Source organism: Alosa alosa, chromosome 5, assembly GCF_017589495.1.
Source record: "Alosa alosa isolate M-15738 ecotype Scorff River chromosome 5, AALO_Geno_1.1, whole genome shotgun sequence".
In the NCBI taxonomy this organism is placed as follows: Eukaryota; Metazoa; Chordata; class Actinopteri; order Clupeiformes; family Clupeidae; genus Alosa; species Alosa alosa.
Genome location: NC_063193.1, coordinates 15,281,404 through 15,301,412, shown reverse-complemented (window position 1 = coordinate 15,301,412; position 20,009 = coordinate 15,281,404). Strand labels below are relative to the sequence as shown.

At 47.4% G+C, this 20,009-nt stretch overlaps 2 protein-coding genes across 2 annotated transcripts in view; both read left to right on the top strand.

The window, feature by feature from the left end:
- Window positions 1-1,271, top strand: part of txnrd2.2 (thioredoxin reductase 2, tandem duplicate 2) — a 36,389-nt gene extending 35,118 nt beyond the window's left edge. Inside the window, exon 18 of the mRNA XM_048242934.1 lies at window positions 1,192-1,271. The gene's annotated coding sequence lies outside the window, so the exon portion shown is untranslated. The remainder of the gene's footprint in view (window positions 1-1,191) is intronic.
- Window positions 1,272-1,459: 188 nt separating this feature from the next.
- gnb1l (guanine nucleotide binding protein (G protein), beta polypeptide 1-like) lies at window positions 1,460-19,810 on the top strand. Its single transcript, XM_048242935.1, has 5 exons — window positions 1,460-1,926; window positions 2,549-2,714; window positions 7,125-7,217; window positions 12,304-12,519; window positions 18,582-19,810. The coding sequence occupies exons 1-5, from the start codon at window positions 1,460-1,462 to the stop codon at window positions 18,846-18,848; spliced, it is 1,209 nt and encodes a 402-aa protein (XP_048098892.1). The 3' UTR covers window positions 18,849-19,810.
- Window positions 19,811-20,009: the final 199 nt, after the last annotated feature.

Genomic DNA, 20,009 nt, shown 5'->3' with positions numbered 1-20,009 from the left:
AACCGTCTCCGCTTGACGGATTAACATGGACAATTTAACCACTAACCCTCCAAACTGGGTCCATTCCAAAATACCACAGGCTTGGGTTTCACCTGAAGGGCCTGGAGTCATCGTTAGGAAGATGGTACAAGGAGGAGATTGATAGTCTTCATTGGCTATCTCTGTCAGCAGATTTACAGTGCTTGTAAAATTTGGAAAGACACGGCCATTGGCACAAAAACTCAGGGACAACATAACCTACTTTCCTTTTTGGTGATTGTTTAGCCTATGTGCGTGTGAGTGTGCGTGTGAGGGTGTTCTGTTGTATGCCATATCAAGACTGAAAGTCAACAACTATGTAATTTGACATTGACACATAATTTCCTCCTGCATATTTGTGGTTGGCTCTATTTCCAGTACAGCCCTGTCTACAGCCAACACATAAAAAAAGTTATGCACTTCTGCCTTGTGAAAAACCTGCCCTTGATGACATTTTTTTATATATATATGTATAAAAGGGTGAAACCTGTTGTGTTTACAGTAATTAAGCTGTCTGCCGTTGTGATTTGTGCCTTATTGAGTAAGAGGTCTTATCGTATGGAAGGAAAAATAAAAAAGTAATTCTCTCCATGGCCCAAAGGCCTTATTTATATGACATACAGCGAATCCCCAGATGTTAAAGGTAGTCAAGTTTAAATGTGGTGAAATGATTCGTGGGGAGCGAGTGTTGAGGATTTTAGAGGGTGGAGAAAAATTACTGTCTGTTCAGGTTGTTTTTATTACGACAGATGAAGATGAATGTGGAAGGCTGGTATAGCGCTTGATTAGCCAGCTCGTTAGCCTGCCTTCAGTCCTCGCTATGGGCTGAGATGCTAATGAAGGCTATGTGCAGGAATCCACACCGTAAACATAAACGCCATGTCTCAGGTCAAATGCTGAGGGGATTAGATTTGTTCTTTTTTTATACTTTTTAAAATTGGATACATTAGGCCAAATTGCTCTTAATGGCCAAAGCCAAAGCAACTCAAAAAAGATTATAATCTATAAGATTGAGACTGATGAAGAAAATGGACCCAGACTCAACTTGACCTTACACTATCATTTTCTGTTCCGTCATTAATCTGCTAACGCATGCTAACAGTTCAGTGCCAGAGGGAGTTTTGTAACCCACCTGTGACAAATTCTTTGTGTTTTTTTTTGTTTTGCTCTCAGGCTGAGCACATGACATTTGGGTGGGGTCGTCAGTGGGTGCGTACATGATGGCCAGACCTCCGCCGGACCCCCAGTACATCCTGAGGGGGGTGGGGGCCGCTGTGAACACCCTCTACTTCAGCTGCAACAGGCCAGACCCCCCTCTTCTGTTCTCCGGGTGAGTGGTGGGTTTGGTTGGCTAGCTGGCTGGTGAGATGCATTTCAAATGAGCAAATGAGCTATTACTGCAATTCGCCGAATAGAAGCAGCCTCTGACTTTTCTAGACAAATGATGCAAAGGGATCCAAAGCATATACTTGCACACATGGGTTTTAAACAAAAATACTGCCAAAAAGTTCTGCCGCCTCAATTATCCAAATGTGGCGTCCTTTCTCGCCCTCTCAATGAAAGCCATGATATCATTACAACATTTCAAATGAGTTCTCTCTGTCATCACCTCCATCGTTCCCCATTGTTGGATGATTGGCAGGGAAAAATCAAAACAACAAGTGACTCCTCAAATGCTCGTTTCCAGACTCTAACCCTATCACAACCTGTGCTGTGTAGACATATGTTGGACATAGCGATCCTAATAACAGTTTACTGCTCACTAGTTGTTTATTTTGTCCATAGCTCAACAAAAGGGGCTGTGCACATATGGAACCTGAACACAAGAAGGCCTGAGAAAGTTCTAGAAGGCCACGGGGGCTCCTCCGTCATCTGGGTGAACACTCTGAGCAGAGAAACTGTCCTCAGGTAAGGAAAACTCTTCATCAGGGAAACTCAATAAGGCTTCATCAGTCTCGCTCCACTTGCTTGCCTAATGGTAGAAGAGGGAGAAAACTATCTGGCAGATGAGGGGGAAAAAAAACAAACAGCAGTCAGTCACAAATTAGAGTGCATCTGTTTTGAAGTCAGGTTTGGAATGTGTAAGGTTGCCTGGTTTACAGTCTTTGTAAATGACTTGCACCTCTGTCCAAAAGTTTGAAATCACCCATAAAATTACATATTTCCAAGGAAAACTCATTATTATCCATCAAATAAGGTACAAAAGTAATTGAAATACACTGCATGTGATTGTGGTTGTGTAAGTGTACGTGTGTATGTTTTAAGGGTTGCAATGTACACTACCGGTCAAAAGGAAGGGTCACTCTATAATGGAATGGGAATGGAAATTTCTAAGTGACTCCAAACTTTTGACCGATAGTGTATGTCTTGGAAATCAGGACAGGAATATACATGTGGGCCTGGTTTTACAGTCTTTGTACATTACACATGTATGTCAACGCTCTGTCTGTTAAGTTTACGAGTGTGTGTGTGTGTGTGTGTGTGTGTGTGTGTGTGTGTGTGTGTGTTCGTGCATTTCGTGCATGTGAAGTCAGGGCAGGGACATGCGCGTGTGCCTGTGGCCGCTATCTGAAGGCCGTGGCGGTGAGGTCTGCGACTCCCTCTACACGGGCAGTGTGGGTTTCTGCCAGTGTTCTCTGCTGAGCAGGGGGCCCAGCAGCAGTCTGCTGGCATACGCCTCGGAGCAGATGGAGGAGGTAAGCAGGAGGAAGCGGACGGCTCATGCCCATCATGACTGATGGTAATAATGATGTGTGTGTGCTGTAGCAGTCTGTAGGCCCGTGCCCTCAAAAAAAGTCTTGCACACCTGCGAATGACTGAAGCTATAATCGCTGTCCATAAAACAACAACATTCTGGATTTCTCTGCTGTCGGCACAGGCAGAGATTCAAGAATAATAGAACAGGTCTGTTCTGTAGTATTTTATGGTTTTACATTAATGACAAGAGAGAATGTTTCGTCAAATGACAATATTTAATACAGAAATTCCAATTCAGTAGCATGTGAACGAAAAGATACTTTTACATTTATTTGCAAAATCCAATGAAATTTATGCACGTAAATTCAACAATGAATTCCTTAAACAATTATCCTTATTCAGTAGATGGCAGCTTGTAGGTGTGCAGTAGTTATGCACAGAAGTGTGTTGTGCAGTTAATAGAAGAGAAGGATAATGTTCATCACAGTTAAATAAATAAAAGATTATGTGAGGGAGGGCATGGCATTGCCCTTGGCCTACACTTCTGGACATATTGAGAAGATAAATGTTTGGTGATGCCTGTCATCTCTCTCATTATGAGAAATTTAATTTAATGCAGAAGGCAGACATGGTGGAGTCCTCATTACCTTTTGGGATCTGACTGTCTAAGCTGGTGGTGTCAGCCAGTCTGCTGAGAGAGAATGAAGTGTCTCTTCTCTGTAGTGGCCAGGGAGGAAAGGTGAGGCGACGGGGGTGGAGGTGAGATTAAGAGGCTCCGCGGCTGATTGGTCATCCCCATCCCATGCCCAGTGAAGCGGAGAAGAGAGCCAAGCGCCAGCACTCACACACCTCCACACCCCACGGGTGCCTTCACTGCCCTCCAGATTTGTGTTACACCGCCTTGCTCTGCCTCTGCCCCACATGAAAGCGCCGGGCTGGTCACTCGACCCAGCTCAGGTTGACCCAGCACAGAGAGAGACCGAGACAGAGAGACAGGCAAGCAGGGGAGGCAGGCAGGCCAGAGTACAGGGTGTCTGGGTGCCGTGAGCCTTCAGTCACGCCATGGCGGTTCCTCCATCTCCACCCAGCCAATTCAGCTCCCACACACCTGAGGCTCTGAAACACAACCACCCTCGAAATTAGGGTGTTGCTTCATACCCTGATGGGCTCCATGATAAAAACCTTTGGAGGTTACTATTAGAAATCCTCAGATTAAGTGATTGTTACATATTAGCTTTATTGAAATCAATGAGCATTGTTCATTAAACAATAATTGAACAAAAACATGCATAGTCTTTGCAATCAGTGGAATTTTTCACAAAATGTTTTACTTTGAAGGTAATGGTCAGTGTTTTTAAATATTTTGTAAGAACAGAATTTATACCTGTTCCTGACCATGGGTATGGTGGCCATTGTTAGAGAAATATCAATCAAATATTTATGTGACTTTGAGACTAAGTGGCATAACTGGATTTTGATCAACTAGCTTTAAAAATCATTATATCAATACACGTAAAAGTATTTTTACATTTTGCAGACAATACAAAAATATATTTACAAAAATATGTGATAAGTGTTTTCACTTTTCTTATAATTACCTCCGCCAAGAAGATTATGTTTTTATCCTTGCTGCATTCACTGGGCACCTATACAAATATGGTTTGGCTTTCCAAAATGTATGGGTTCTTCTTGGCCCATGCTACACATTGCATAATCCTGACAACAAACAAACCAATCAACAACAAAAAATTAGCATGGGTCAAAAAAACATAATGTTCTGGTGGAAGGTTACAGATCCAATTGCCACCTGTTCCTCAGCCTTCACCCCTCTGCAGCCTGTACCTATGCAGTCATTTACTTACTTAAGGATTATGGCATAAGTGAGGGTGGGGTTGGTAAAGGATATACCCATTACTGTGGTTCGGGCCTTAGGCCCAAGGCCGGAGGCTTAGTGCTGCTGGTAACCACAGCTGTGGGTATATCCTTTGGACTGTGCAATTCACTATTCCAACCAATCAGAAGCAGGAGCACAAAAAGAGGGGAGTAATTTGATTCACTGATGAGCTTAAATAACATTTCACAAGAATTGGGGACTGTGCCTTTAACAGAAATATTTCCATGAAGACTGAAGCCAATTTTAATAGCCTTCTGTATTTATCCTGTCTGTAGCCATCACTGAGGAAAAGGCCTGATCTTGTCCTGGGTTTTCAAGACAGATTTGAGCAAATAGCTTGTTCTCAGAAATCAAGTAGTTTAGTTGACTGAGAAAGGACTTGTTAACTTGTTATTCACATTTGACTTTTCAGCCCAGTAATTTTTTTTATTTGTTATTGCAATATGTCGACCAAGTCTGAGGAGGGCACCCAGCCAATGGCACGACAGGTCCGACAGGTGCTGTCGTGTCACCTGAAACATTCCAACGGAAGATGGCACCAGTGGGCGCACTTCAAAGCGCTCCATTTTGAACAACTTTCTTTCGGTAGAATAAATCTACTCATCAGAAAAGACTTCTTTTACTTCTCTTGCACAGACTTGTCTAATTCATACGTGAGGATTATGCTAATAATAAATGAACAAGGCTTTCACAAAGCCTGATGCTCATGCACACTATTGTTTAACAAACCTGATGTTTGCTAGTCTGATTCCAGCAAAGGGTTTTGTGTAGGACCCATTTTACACATAATACACTTTTAACATTACGTTATACCTACATGAATAAGGTCTTTATGGCTTTTATATTAAAAGAAACCTCAACTTTTAAGTGAACCATATACCAATAGTCCTTTTAGGAACCTGTGATGTTTAAAAAAAAAACAACAAAAAAAAAACATTTTAGTCATCTTCTCTGAACACCTTAAAGATTCATTAGTGCATTGGGGGGCACTGTGGCGCAACTGGTTACACACATGTGGGTCCAAGTGCCCACAGGGACCTGGGTTCGAGGCTGACCCGGGTCATTTTCAAATCCCACCCCATCTCTCTCTCCACTGTCCTGTCAAAAAAGGAAAAAAGAGATTTATTAATGTATCAACTTAAAATATACATTTAGCATGTATGGTGGCTGTGAATAAGCCTCTCTGACTTTTGGCTGTGAATATGCCTTTTTAAACATATTTAAAATGAAATTTCAATGAAAAAAGCACAAATAGCTCTTTCGTCAAGAGCACAGAAACTGACTGTCACTGACTAATGTCCATCAAACGCTGAACAGGAAACGAGGATAGGGGGGACCCAGAGGCAGCGACTGTACCGCCTCATCAATTTCCACTTTCCCAAACACCCTCATCCTCATCATGGCCTCAGTGACAAGCTGGTCCTCCATTTTAATGTTCCCTCCCTCTGTGTTGCCCCTAAGTGAAGTGCCCCTCCAACATGCAACCCCAAAAAAAGAATGGCCATAGTTGCGTTATTTATGAGCAGCTATAGTGTTCATGTATAAGAAAGGCAGACCGTTGGGGCTTCAGGGACTCAATGCCAGCTTTGTTTGCTTCGAACACCACCGATAAACATGCGGTGCAGATGTGGCACCCTGCTAAAATATGAATTGCCTCCTAGACGAGGCCCCGTATATGCACGGCTTAATGAGGATCTATCTCGATCATCAGTGGGCCTCGCAATCAACCAGTGGGAGACCTCAGATTGTTTGTCAGCCTCTGTGCCTTGTGGGCTTTATGGTACCTGTGTGTATTTGATTGGAGGCTTTGCCAGCGTCTTCAGGAAGTAGGGCAGTGTGTTTATTTAACCTGGATTGATTATAGACTTTCTGGTGATGGGCGCACCTTGTCAGTCTGGCCCTCGGGCATTATTAAGTGCTTGTCACAGGAAAAACTTTTATGCTCCCAATTGTGTTTTATGAGCTGGTTGTATTGTGTAAGATCAGGCTCGAAATCAAATCGGGCGAATCAAGTCAGGACTTGATGAATCAAAATAAAAATGCAACGCAAGAGCTTTTGGAAATGGTGCCCAGAAGATTGGTCGAGGGTTTCTCTCTTATTCAAAGACGACTCTACTGTAACTGTCTGCACCTGTGTTTTTGGATCGGCACTGGTGTTTGTGTATGAGGGAAGTGGTCTGTGATGGGAGTTTATATTTGTTCTGAGGCTTTGTCGTGTTTGCTTGTTTGCTTAATTATGGATGATCATGAGTTACAGAATGATCTGAACCACCAGGTTGTTTTCTGTTTTTTGTTTTTTTGTGTGTGTACTTGTCTTGCCACTTGTCATTGAGTATTTTTTTATTTCTTCCTTTTGAAGCATTATCCATCACTACAAATGTAGATAGAACTTTAAATGAAGGGTGTCATCTTAAAATGCCAATCATAGCATTTATCATGCAAATAATGATAACCACAGACCTGTCAAGCTTTTGTGTTAGCTTCCTTATTAATATATCTTTGACTTCTGCTGCAGGTGAAGGTCATGGAGTTACCGAGCAATGTGCCAGTTTGCTCTCTGAAACCTGACAAGAAGCTGGGCATGGTCATGTGCCTGAAGATATGGCAGGTAAGGGAACAGCAGCGCTGTCTTATTTCTTGCCAGCCCACCTCACACAGCACAATTCCGAGGCCTGCAGTGACCTTTCATCGCACTAGCTATCTCTCACGATCAGACAAACCCCAGGTTCCTCCACTGTTTGGCATAGGAAGAAACAACACTGCGCGACTCCCTTCTCAAACATTGCAGTCGTTATTAGTCCTCTTATGAGTCGTTTGACAGGTTGCTGCACCTACCTGTGTAGCCCAATATACATGTTAGAGCAATCCAGGGTGAGGAGGTGGCGGATTTATGACCTGTTAGGGGGGGTTACTCTTTTTTTTTTCTCCCCTACTAACGCTTTCGTCAATTCGTTGTCGTTGTCGGGTCGAGCTCTGTAATTAGCACGCTTGGTAAACCGTTTATCAGCCCGAAGCCTGGGGATGGCATCCAAGAGCCCACCCCGGTGTTTTGTAAACACTGTCAAAGGCTTGATTTCCTCAGCACCCCTCTCCGAACCTCCCCATGCTGCTAGGCGAACAAGGCCTGTAATTATTTTCACGGTTAATTAATATCATTTTTAGGTCGTGGTTATTTTCCCCCTTGTTAAACTGAAATGTCATTTAACAACAGGGTGGGTTCGTGTAGGAGCTTCGAGGGCAACAGGCATCAAAGGTGGTGGCGTTGGTAAGGGCTGAGGGGCGGTTTGTGGTGTCAGTAACACAGAAACGGCAAGACTGGTTTTGTTACACTGTTTGTTTGTTCGTAAAATGTGCCCCTGCACCTAATCTTTTCTTCAGGGTGCTTTGTAGAGACATCGGTGGTTTCAATGATGATTGCCAGCAGAGCAATTAATACCATTGCAATATTAATGACAAGCTCAACAGGCAGCCTCCAACATCAAAGCAGGGGGCCCAGGTGCTACTAAATCACTTCAAACTGGATCCTTTTATGGAGTAACCAGAGCGATCTATAACTGTCAAAATGCGGCCTAGCTAGCTGCCACACAGTAAAAATGCAGAAAGCCGCAGAATCTCACCCACCCAGTATGTCGTGTGTGTGTGTGTGTGTGTGTGTGTGTGTGTGTGTGTGTGTGTGTGTGTGTGTGTGTGTGTCAAGGTAGCCCGGCATGCCTGTGAAGGCGTTAAATTTGTTAAGCTTGCCTCTGTTGGCGTCGAAACTGCCCTCGCGGCCCGCAGCCTAGCACACCCCCCCTCCACCCCCGGCTCTGCTCGGGGTGTCAATCAATCACGAGACAGTTCCCTGGTTATCGACACGATCCCCACTGGTGAGGCCTGCTGCTTGCCCAGCCTCGCGCTCAGCAGGGGAGAGGAAGTGCAGAAAGAGGAGAAGACACTGAAATATTGGCCCCAGCCCACCCACCAGTGCCTCTCTCTCACTCTCTTATTCTCTCTCTCCTTCACTTTCTGTCTCTCTCTCTCTCTCTCTCTTCCCACCCTCTTTATGCCTCAGTGACTTTGAGCCAGAATCTTTTGTCATGTCGACAGAGATCTGCGAACAGATTTATTGAAAAGCTTCAAGCGTTCGGCCCTCGACTTTTTGGAAAGGATTAAATGCCATATTAAGTAACACTTTCTTTCACTTTTGTCTCTTCTCTTTTTTTCCACACGACACTACGTTCCACTCTCTCTCATTCTTTCATTCTTTTTCTTTCCCTTCATCGCTCCAACCTCTCCCCCGATCCCCCCAACCAAAGCTAAGAATGTGGAGCGCTCTCTGGAAGGTAGGGGAGCTCTGCTGTGCGATTGGCTGATAGGCCAAGCGGCGAGTGGAGGAGCCGTCTCCATGTGTTGCTGGGAGTCGTGGGCTTAGGGCCGGCCGTGATGGACGACGTGCTTTTAAGGCTTTTAACATGAACAGAGGCTGGCGGCGAGAAGGAAATGTTCCTATACAGATATCCATCACTCTCATCTCATCGCCCGCCGGCCATGACATCATCGCAGCTCTGCTCGGGATTGGTTCCTTATGTGTTGCCCAGAACTCACTCTCTCTCTCTCTCTCTCTCTCTCTCTCTCTCTCTCTCTCTCTCTCTCTCTCTCTCTCTCTCTCTCTCTCTCTCTCTCTCTCTCTCTCTCTCTCTCTCTCTCTCTCTCCCTCTCTCTCTCTCCCTCTCTCTCTCTTTCTTTCGCCGCTCACAGCATTTCCCCTCTGACACGGGTCCCTCGGACAGTGGTCCCAGTTCTGCACAGCTGGGCCGTGGTGTGCCCTGAAAGCTGTCACCCAGGGATGTGTGTCTGTGTCTGTGTGTGTGTGTGTGTGTGTGTGTGTGTGTGTGTGTGTGTGTGTGTGCGTGCGCGTGTGTGCGTGTATACTGCGGGAGCAGCATCCTCCTGGCAGTCACGAATCTCAGGCATCGCTCATGGCCCCCCTGGCATGTGGTGAGGCCCTCAGTTCCTGCCCCAGCCCCCCCCACCACCACCACCACCACCACCACCACCACCACCACCACCACCACACTGACATGCCCAGGCAGCCTCAGACCAAGACACCCAGGCCTGCGCAGGTCTGAGTTGGGGGCTGGGGGATGGGGTGGGAATACCCCTGAAGATCTCCCAGTCCCCCTCCGCTGAGCCAGACCTGTGGAGGCCGAGATCTGGGTCGGCTGGGTCGGCGGTGCTGTCCGTGATCTCACGACAATCCAGTACTCTACTCCGTGTGGGGCCGACGAGTCCAGTGGTTGCCCCTTGCCTAGCTGTGCGAATGATGAATCTGTTTCTGAGGCGCGAGCCCCCTTAGTCCAGTGAATCGCACTCTTATAGAAGAGCTCATGGAGGATATAATAAATAACGCGTCTACCCAGGGTTCCGTGACCTTCGACCCGTGACATCATCAATCAGGGCGCTCCTACACTTAGCTGAAGTGCAGGGGCCTGAGGTCACCAGACGGTAATGCTTAACAACTGTCTATGAGGCCGCGCGGTTTGATTCGCCAGTGTTTTTATTTGTTTTTCCTGTACGGTCTGTGTCGCTGGCGCGGTTGTGCATGGATGTGTCAGAGTATGATTCTGTGTATAATTTGTTAAAGAAGCGTCACACTCGGGGTGTGTGTGTGTGTGTGTTGGGGGGGGGGGGGTTTAGAGTGAGGCTGGGAGAAGCAGGTGGGGAAAAATGGTGGTGGGAAAAAGGGGGAGGGCCCTTCTCCCTTCTCTCGCCCCTTACAAATCAGGAAAGAATTTTTTTTCCCTCCCTTCCGCTGGGCGTGCTCACTGGCTGCAGGGCAGACGATTTTTAAAGAGCGTTCACTTGGCCGCAGTGAAAAGCGGACCATGCAAGATCACAAGCTCTCTCCGCTTTGGGGAGAAGCTACTGTATTCCTTTTTTTTACGACCGTTGGTTCTGGCAGCCAGGCCTGTTTCCGCAGCCTGCAAACCAAATCACACACACCCCCCCCCCAACATGTCATAGTTCCTCCTCCATCTCACTTCTAGAGGTGAAAGTTTATCTTAAGGAGACAAGCTTCTGTCTGAAGCCATAGCATAGTGTGGTGTCCTAGGGCCCACAGGCATCCCGTGAGTGAGTGTATAGTCTGCAGGACAGAGAGGAGAGAGGAGGGAAGGAGTGGAGAGGGGGATGAGGGGAGGGAGAGGAGAGGAGGGGTGAGCACTGTAAATCTTCACCCCTGCCAGAGCGGAGGGCCCCTGCAGCGCCGTGCTGATATATGGCGCCTCGCGTGCACACTTTTGGGTTTTTTATCAGCTCACCTTCGTGTTCGGGCTTTATCTGCTAATGTGATTTACGAGGCTGCAGCCGCTACCTGGGCTTCCCAGCGCAGGGCTTTCCCTCCTTGCACTCGCCAGGCGAGTGTCTCGGCGGTAAACACACACTCGCACCGTAGCATTAGCCAGGAGCATGTAAGGTCATTGAGTTTGTGTGTGTGTGTGTGTGTGACTGTATATTTGTGTGTGTGTGGTTTTATGTATATTTGTTTGTGTATGACCCTTGAGTGGCTGGTGCCACCATGAGGGTATCTGTTGGCATGTGGTGGGTGGGTGTAAAAGTTTGGATGGTGTGTGTTATTGTTTATGTGTGTTATAAGAGAGTGTATGTGTGTGTGTGTGTGTGAGTGTGTTTTTATGTATATTTGATATTTGTTTGTGTATGGGCCTTCAGTGTCTGGTGCCACCATGGTGCCAACGCTGTGTTTTAGGACCACAGTGACTGTGCCGATGTCTGCCATGTTTATGAGACAATATTGAGGCGAACGCTCCAAAACTCTGTTTGCACAATAGAGCTGCTTTGGGTCTGGGCGAACGTGTGTGTGTGTGTGTGTGCTCGGGCTTGTGTTTGTACAGAAACAACTGTGTGCACAGTGGCCCCGTTTAATTTGTCTGTGCTGAGCGTGTCTCTTTTCATGTACACATACACAAGGAGGGTGACCCGTTCATGTTTTCTTTGTGTGACTCTTCAGTTGATCTGTTTGCCTATGTGGGGATATGTGTTGAGGTTTTGTGCATTGTTGTGTGTGTGTGTGTGTGTGTGTGTGTGTGTGTGTGTGTGTGTGTGTGTGTGTTCCTTTGATACATGTAGGGGTTTAGATGAGTACATGGCTCCATGTGTGTGTTGGGATACAACTCTTTGTGTGTGCGTGCGTGCGTGTGTGTGTGTGTGTGTGAGAGCGAGAGAGAGGGTGCAGTGGGAGTGGAGGCGACGGCGTGAGCCGTACAGATGAGGAGTAAAGTGACGAGCGCTGTAATAGGCTGCCAGCGGGAGAGGCTGATTAATGGAGCACAGAGTGTGGCGCTGCGCTCTGTCTCAGATAACCCCTTCCTCTGCCACTTCTCTCTCTCTCCCTCTCTCTCTCTCTCTCTCCCATCCCCCCTGATTCTGTCATTCAGTCTCTGTGATAACCTCTGCTCTGTGGCTTCTGTGGTCCTTCTCTGTGTCTTTGTCTCTTCCTTTATCTGTCTTGCTCCCTCGTTTTTCTCTTTCTCTGTATTCTTTCCTGCTCTCTGTTCTTACTCACTTGTTTTTCTGTGCTCTCTGTGTTCTGTATCCCTTCCACATGTTTTGTTATTTTCACGTAGCCTCTTTCCTCTATTCTTTAATTTATCATCCCTGTTCCTTACCTCCTACCTCTTGTCCTCTTCTCTGGGCAGCCAGATGCCGGCGAGGGTCCTCTACTGGTGGCGGGTTATGAGGACGGCTCGGTCCTGCTGTGGGACGTGACCCAGGGGCGTCCCCTCAGCAGCCTGAGCGCCCACCCGGAGCCCGTCATGTGCCTGGACTTTGACCCCGGTCGGCAGCGTGGCGTCTCGGGCTCTGCCGAGAACACCATCCGCTCCTGGGCGCTGGATGGCCAACAGAACCTACAGGTAAGGGAAGGCCTCACGCCAACCAACAACAGCAACAACAGCAACATATTGCATTTATATAGCGCTTCTCACTGAAGGGGGAAGTTCAATAACCACCAGAAAGAGAGAGAGAGAGAGAGAGAGAGAGAGATATACACACACCTCTTTTTAGCCAGGGAGTGTGGGGTATGTAACACATGGACATATTTGGTGTAGAACAAGCTCTGAGAGCTGGGATGATGTTGAGTATCTATTAAATGAGACGTGAGAAGTTCAGTGGCTGTGCTCGGTTTGGCATGCTGGGACTGAGATTGGGTCATGGGTCTGTGGTGGCAACAGCTGCCTGCCTGCGTCGGCACCCACAACACCACCACCACCACTGTGAAGGCAGCGCATTGAGAAGACTGAGCTATGTGGAAAAGGTCCATGTGACTGTCTCGACAGTCTACTGTTGAGCTTGTATCGATAAACTGACTGGCTATATTAATAGACCTCTACCCTTAGGTAGAAACCCACACTGAACAAGTCAGCTGTGGTTTATGGACAGCTCGTGACAGGGGACAGGCCTCGCTGCAGGGTGGTCCACTCTCTCAGAGGACAGATAAGTCCCAGATAACATGTCTCAAGTACTCTCAAGCTAGCAAGCTGGGAATGAGTAGTGTATCCCTGCCATGTATTGGCACTCCAGCCCCTTACCCACTACTGTGTCCACTTTGTGGATATGAGCCCTGTGGTGAACATTGTACCCCAGTTTCCTATATATAAGGCACTACTTACAACCCCCCTTGCACCCCAGCCATACCACACAAAGGGGAGGGGGGGGGCCATGACCCAGCCTGGCTTGGTCGTCACAATGGGCTCTGGTCCCAGGCCGCCCACACATTCCCATTTTCCAGAACACTGGTACAGCGTTCCCACCATCCTCTCTCTCTCTCTTTCTCTCTCTCTCTCTCTCTCTCTCTCTCTCTTTTTTTTCTTTCTGTCTGTCTCTCTGTCTCACTGTCTCTCTCGGAACATCACAACACTCACAGTTTCAGAATAATCAAAGAACACTTTGAAAAAAGCAACAAGAAACAAATGTACCCTGCAGCCGGGGCCATCCATCACGTTGCGTAACAGCCAGGCGCATCTGAAGGGGGGCGCCTCATTGAGAGCCGTATGTTGTGTCAGTTTCTGTTGTGGCCGCGTCTCACACAGAGCCGGGATTCAGGGGGATCCTGATATACTGCTCCTGTGCTCAGGCCTCGGGTATTATTCTTTCCAGTGCCTTCTACAAATGAACGGATGAATTAGAAATATTCACAAACCTCCTCGAACCCCCCCAGCCCCCCCCCGACTCTCCTCAGTCCCTTTTTAGCAAGGAAGTATGTCTGCCATGTTACTGGAAAAATATCTTTTTTTCTGTATTCAATATTGTGAAAAAGACAAGGCAACGCGAGTTTGTTTAGTTTATTTTGCGCATGCAGAATTGATTTAATGTGTGTGTCGGACGAAGATGGAGGTGGGAAAGCAGCCGGAGAAGGAGCCAGCAGGGGGTTTTAAATTATCCCAGCGTGCAGTGCAGTGTGAAGCCCAGACAGCCACCCCCTGCTCTTCCCAAAGCCGTGTGTGTGTGTGTGTGTGTGTGTGTGTGTGTGTGTGTGTGTGTGTGCTTGTGCAAGTACAAGCGTGTGTGTGTGGTCTTGGTAGAAGCAGGGGCATTCAGTGACTCTGAGGGTGGCGGCTGCTGCTGCTGCTGGCTGCGCGCTGCCGTTGCCGTGGACGCTCTGCCCATGAGAGCTCATAAAAGCAGCCCATCTCCGAGGCTGCTAAGCAAACAGCAGGCACATCTGCAGCCAGAGGAACAGCACTCTCGCAGCAGGGGCCGACAATAAAGGCTGAGGAGCTGGAAGTGGCAGAGGCCCCAGAGCTCACATCAACCCCCCCCCACACACACACACACACACCCCTGTTCCTTCCCCACTCATTCACACACACGGACACACACACTCGCATACACATTTCTCGCTTTGTCATTGCTTCTGTCTCTTTCTTTGTAGATTTTTTCTTTCCTACTATTTCTTTCTTGTTATTTCTTTTTTCATCTTTGTTATCTTGTCTTTATTCTCACTCCAAATGTATCTCCTCAAAATCTTGCTGTTTGTATTTAGTTAACTGTAGTAAACTGCAAGTATACCAGAGCAAGAATGATTGGATGTGCTTTGTGTATGAGAATGATTGTGTTTGTGTACGTTTGTGTACTGTACGTTTTTAATCTGTTCATGTACCGGTAAAATGTTTACGATAATGTTTAAAATAGCGCTAACTATGGTTCACTGGGTGTAATTTTTTGTCAGACACAGGGTGAAAGAGAGAGAGCGAGAGAGGGAGAGAGAGAGAGAGAGAGAGAGCCTGACGGAGAGTCAGCTAGAGGAACTAAGGGGCTGGCAGGGAGAGGGGGAGTGGGAGAGCAGGCTGGGGGGAGATAAGCAGGATAAATCAAGCATGGCTGCTAGCGAGCGCCGTCTGAGGCTACGCTGACAGCTCCCCGCAGGTGGATCTCCCCCGCCTCTCCGCCCCTCATCCCTCAGGCATTCCAGCTCGCGCTATGAAACGTCCCCGCATTCGTCCATCTGTCTGTCCATCCGCCAGGCCCGGCGGGGGCCGTACGTACCTGCTCAGTGTCGGCGGCGCTGCAGGAATGCTCGCTCAGTCAGCGCGGCCGAGCAGAGGGTCAGAGGGCCGCCCCGCTGGACGGATAATGTGGAATGAAAATGGAGTGGAGTGAAGACGATTAGCAAAAAAATAAGTGAAATAGAAAGAATAAATTAACGATGTTGAAAATTCACTCCAACCTCCACCCACTCCACCACCGCTCCTCATTCCGATTGTCCCACAGAAATGTCTCAGGATGTTGGGATTGAAAGTTTTCACTGTTTCCTTATTGGCCATTTGTATGTTGTTTCTATTCTCTCTGACATGTGCAGTGCACCTTCTTTTTCTCACTCACACACACACACACACACACACACACACACACACTTGTCTGCATTTTGACAGCCCAGGTGACAAAAGCCTGTAATCTCGGTGCTGGGGTGCAAGTCAGGAGGGTGGGGTAGAGCGGGGTGGGGTGTCAGAAACCCCAACAGGAGAGGAGGAGGCAGGGAGACGGGGAGACACCTCTTGCTCCTTTCTCGTCGGCCGTACAAGCTGGAGCGGACAAGTGATGATTGGTCTTTTCAGTGGGGCGGTGTGAAGTCAGCCCTCCGTGCCAGGTCCCGGCCGGAGCACGCTGCGTTACGTTGACGCGAAGACCCTGCCAGTCGATCGCTCTCCCTCCCTTCCCTCCCCCTCCCTCCCTCCCTTCTTCCCTCCTTCCCTTCTTCCCTCCCTCCCTCCCTCCCTTCTTCCCTCCTTCCCTGCCTTTGAACGCACCGCCACTCGGGCCGGCCTTGTCTTGCCTGCCAGGAAAAGAACGTTTCTCTCTCTCCGTTTCTCTTTCTCTCTCCGTCTCTCTCTCTCTCTCTCTCTCTCTCTCTCTCTGTCTCCGTTTGTATTGGCTCCAGTGAGAGGCCTGAGGCCTAACCCAGGGAACTGCGTAGGTTCCCAGCTGCGAAGCTCCAGCTCGGGCAGCAGACAGCTCGAGCAGCGAGTCGGGACCGCCGAGAGGCCGTGTTGGCGACGACAGCACGAGGGGGCCTCGCGGCAGTGCATTCTTCCCGGGGGCGCCGTCGGAGTACTAAAACAGAGGGAGAATGACAGATGGAGCCCTCGAAGAGCGATCTGCACGATGACTGGAGCTTAATTGTCGGCGAGGCGAGCGATCGGAGCGTGGAGTTTCCCACGAGGGAGCCCCGCGCACTTTTATTAATGACGGAGCGGCGGCTAATGATGCCGACGGCCCGAGGAAGTGTCTCCCTGAGAATGTTCTAGAAAGCAGCAGGCCAGGTCGTCCTCCCCGAGTCTCCTGACCACCCTTCACCTCCACCCACCCCGGCCCCCACCATCCACATCCTCCTCCAGAAGCGACAGGGAGAAAGTTTTGGCCGGCACTCCAACTTGAGGAACACTCGCAAAGTAAACAACGGTGGACTGGTTTTTTATCGCTTAAGAGCAGACCCTTAATGAAATTAATGCATTTCCCTGACACAAAACTCAGGGAAGCAAAACAAACAAAAATAGACACATTAACCTATCATTATCAGCTGCGTAATGCAAAGCAGATGGCGTTCGCTTCCAGCATACCAGCTCCTTCGCTGAGTGATTCATCTTTCTCTCCTCATCCCAGTTCTACAACAACGCTGCTCTCCCAAAGAGAAGACACAGACACACACACACACACACACACACACACCCCTCACACACACCCCCTCACACACACACACACACACACTCACACACACACACTCACACACACACACTCACACGCACACACACTCCACACACACACTCCTCACGCACTCGCACTGTCACACACACACACACACACTCCCACGTCCGCGCACTCACTGTCACTCAAGTCGTGCTTGAGGAAAACATTAGGCTGTTTTCTGTACTCTCTCCGTTTCGCTTCACTCCTCAGCATCATGGCGCAGGAATCATTCCTGCCTGCTCTGGCATCAGGTCCTTTCTCTTAATTAAACTTTCATTTGTGCTGGGCCTTTCGACTGACACATTCTTCTATCCGCCTGGGCTCGGGAATACCTGGCTTATATCTTCCACATGCAGCGGCAAATGTCTCTGATTTTCCAGTCCGGAACAGGAGCACGCGGACAAATTCTTCAATGTCTTCCCCTGCGAACAGCCATTAGTCTCGCAGGACACAGCCTATGAAGTCGATTTTACGCTGTCCAGTTTGATTTCTGCATCATACCAGATGCTTCCAGTGCAGACACACACACACACACAAACACACTTTTTAAATCACTACGTGCACACACATACAGTACACACTCTTTCAAGGACTCCACTCAGACATACACACACACACACACACACACACACGAACACACACACATTCACACACATACACGTAAGGGCACTTGTAATTCTTGAGGACCCATCTGTGGAATGTCCACAGGAGTATGACCATAGATAATGATCTCTCAGTAATACTTTATAATATGTCACAATGTTGTCCATTAGGGAGATGGATGTGCTCTCCAGGACTCTGTAGATCACTGCAAAAGGCCAGAGAGCAGTAATCTTTAGCAGGCAAGCGTTACAACTGTGTATTTATTGGGTCCCCTATTCTGTTGACCGGACCTTTCAATGCAAATGTAATTCATCAGGAGCGCTTAGAGCAACACGGGTTCTGCAAACAAAGATTTTCAGCAGAACAGTCTCTTTCTCTCTCTCTCACACACACACACACACACACACACACACACACACACAAATACACACACACACACTTTCTCTCACGCGCACACGCAAAGTGACAAAGGTAACTCAGCCAGCCCATTACCGGTTTTAACTCCAAACCAAATAGTCGCCCGAGAAACGCTAGCTCGTCCCACTCTTGCCTAAATGTTTTAGGCCTGATGATTGAGTCTCTGGGGCCGAGCGCGAGTTTCCTCTGCCAGGTTCAACAGCTATTTAGTCCTTCATTTAGGCCTCAATCAACAGACTCACTGATGTGTAGGTGACGGCTAAGAAGCTTTTTTTCCCAGAGAAACATGGTTTTCAAACTTATATATCAGTAGTGTTACTTCTGATCATAATTCAGCGCTAATAATCAGTGTGTAATTCTTGGATTAATGTGTTGTGGGTTGTCAGGATTCTTGTCCTTGATAGGCTAATTGAGTCGGTTCTGTCCTGTAGAAAATGATAAAGTGATTTTCCTATCCTGCACTGAGACATTTTCTGCTTTGACAACTTATTAAAAGATATATTCTTGTATTTATGAAATGTTATCATTTTCTTCCTCTTTGATGGATGTTGATGCCTGAGAGGATTTACATGTCTAACCACCATGGACTCTGTGTGTGTGTGTGTGTGTGTGTGTGTGTGTGTGTGTGTGTGTGTGTGTGTGTGTGTGTGTGTGTGTGTGTGTTGTAAATCCAACTTTGAGTCTGACTCTTTACATTCCCATCTCTCTACAGCAGCAGGAGTCCGTGGAGCTGCTCAACCCCGGCATCTCTCAGCTGCAGGTCCGTGGGGACGGTAAGATCCTGGCCGCTGCCGGCTGGGACCACCGGATCCGTGTGTTTGGCTGGAAGAGGCTGAAACCCCTCGCTGTGCTCAAGTGCCACACGGACATGATGCTAAGTGTGACCTTCTCTGACCATGCTGACCCCACAAAGAGACTGATGGCAGCAGGCTCCAAAGACCAGCGCATCAGCATCTGGTCCATATACAACCAAAACTAGCCAAGTACATCACAAGCAAAGTTCATCAATTTGCATCAATGAGACTAGCAGAGACCATTACAGACAAAGCTCATCAGTTTGCATCAGTGAGACTAGCAGAGACCATTACAGACAAAGCTCATCAATTTGCATCAGTGAGTCTCCTTTGTTGTTGTTAACCAGCTTTACTACTTTTCGAAGCATCGTTGTAATTTTCCTTTTTTATCAATGACGGTACTCTTTTTTTTATAGCTCAGACTGAATAATCTCTTGTTTTTGGACGCCAGATGAAACACTCCCATTCACTGATTATCACAGACCTCTCTGGGAACACGCTCCAGGGTCATGTCAGCCATCCAAGAATAAGCACTAAATACGTAAAAATTATACCTCTGTACTCTCCTGCAATTTGCCGTGTTAAAAACAAACACTACGCTAGTGAAAATGTTATATTTTAATCTGACTGGTGCAAAGTATTTCTCTTTTTTTTTCTCCTCCAGTCCCTCATGCTGTTTGCTTTTCTGCTCCAAGAGTTGCTTTAGCAAGCTTGAAGTTGCACCTGAGTTCCAAGGGTATTGCAGCGTTCCCAACCCCCCACTCCAGCCCAAATCCAGCCAGTTTACCATTGCCCTCAAGTCTGACCCAGCCTGCATTCATCACACAAGGTTAATCACTGGTCTATGGACAGCAGAGACAAGGCTGTTTGTTAGCAAGATTCATTGGAGGAGTTTACCTTTAGTTTTTCCTCCTGTTAGGTAGACAGTCTTTTCTGTGTTGTTGTTGTAGAAACAAGGCTGAGTTTCTAACTTGCGATTCCTGCTGCAAAAATGGTCAAAACAAAAGATTTTTTACTTCATCTGTTGTCTTCAGTGATTATTGACACATCATAGCTGTTTTCTTAACTTTTTGGATGTTTAAATGTATTTACTTTCACTGTCCAAAACAGGAATGGGAGGTGTAAATTAAAACTTGACAAAATATAATTTTCTAGCATTTTGTTTGAATATATTCTGTTAACTGATTTTCTTTTTTGGATTATTATTATTTAATCTTCCTCTGAGCTATTTTGAAGACTAACCTTTAAGATGACATGGTGAATTGAAGCCAACTAATAGAATGTGTAGGCCAATGTTTTTGTAACTACACTTTCATGAAGTATATGCATGTTTTACAAGGTCTATG

Excerpts from the sequence above, each read along its gene's own strand:
- gnb1l (XM_048242935.1), top strand. The coding sequence starts at position 1,460 with ATGATGCAAAGGGATCCAAAGCATATACTTGCACACATGGGTTTTAAA. Across the intron at positions 1,927-2,548 it reads AGCAGAGAAACTGTCCTCAG|TCAGGGCAGGGACATGCGCG; the intron begins GTAAGGAAAACT and ends GTGCATGTGAAG. Across the intron at positions 2,715-7,124 it reads CCTCGGAGCAGATGGAGGAG|GTGAAGGTCATGGAGTTACC; the intron begins GTAAGCAGGAGG and ends CTTCTGCTGCAG.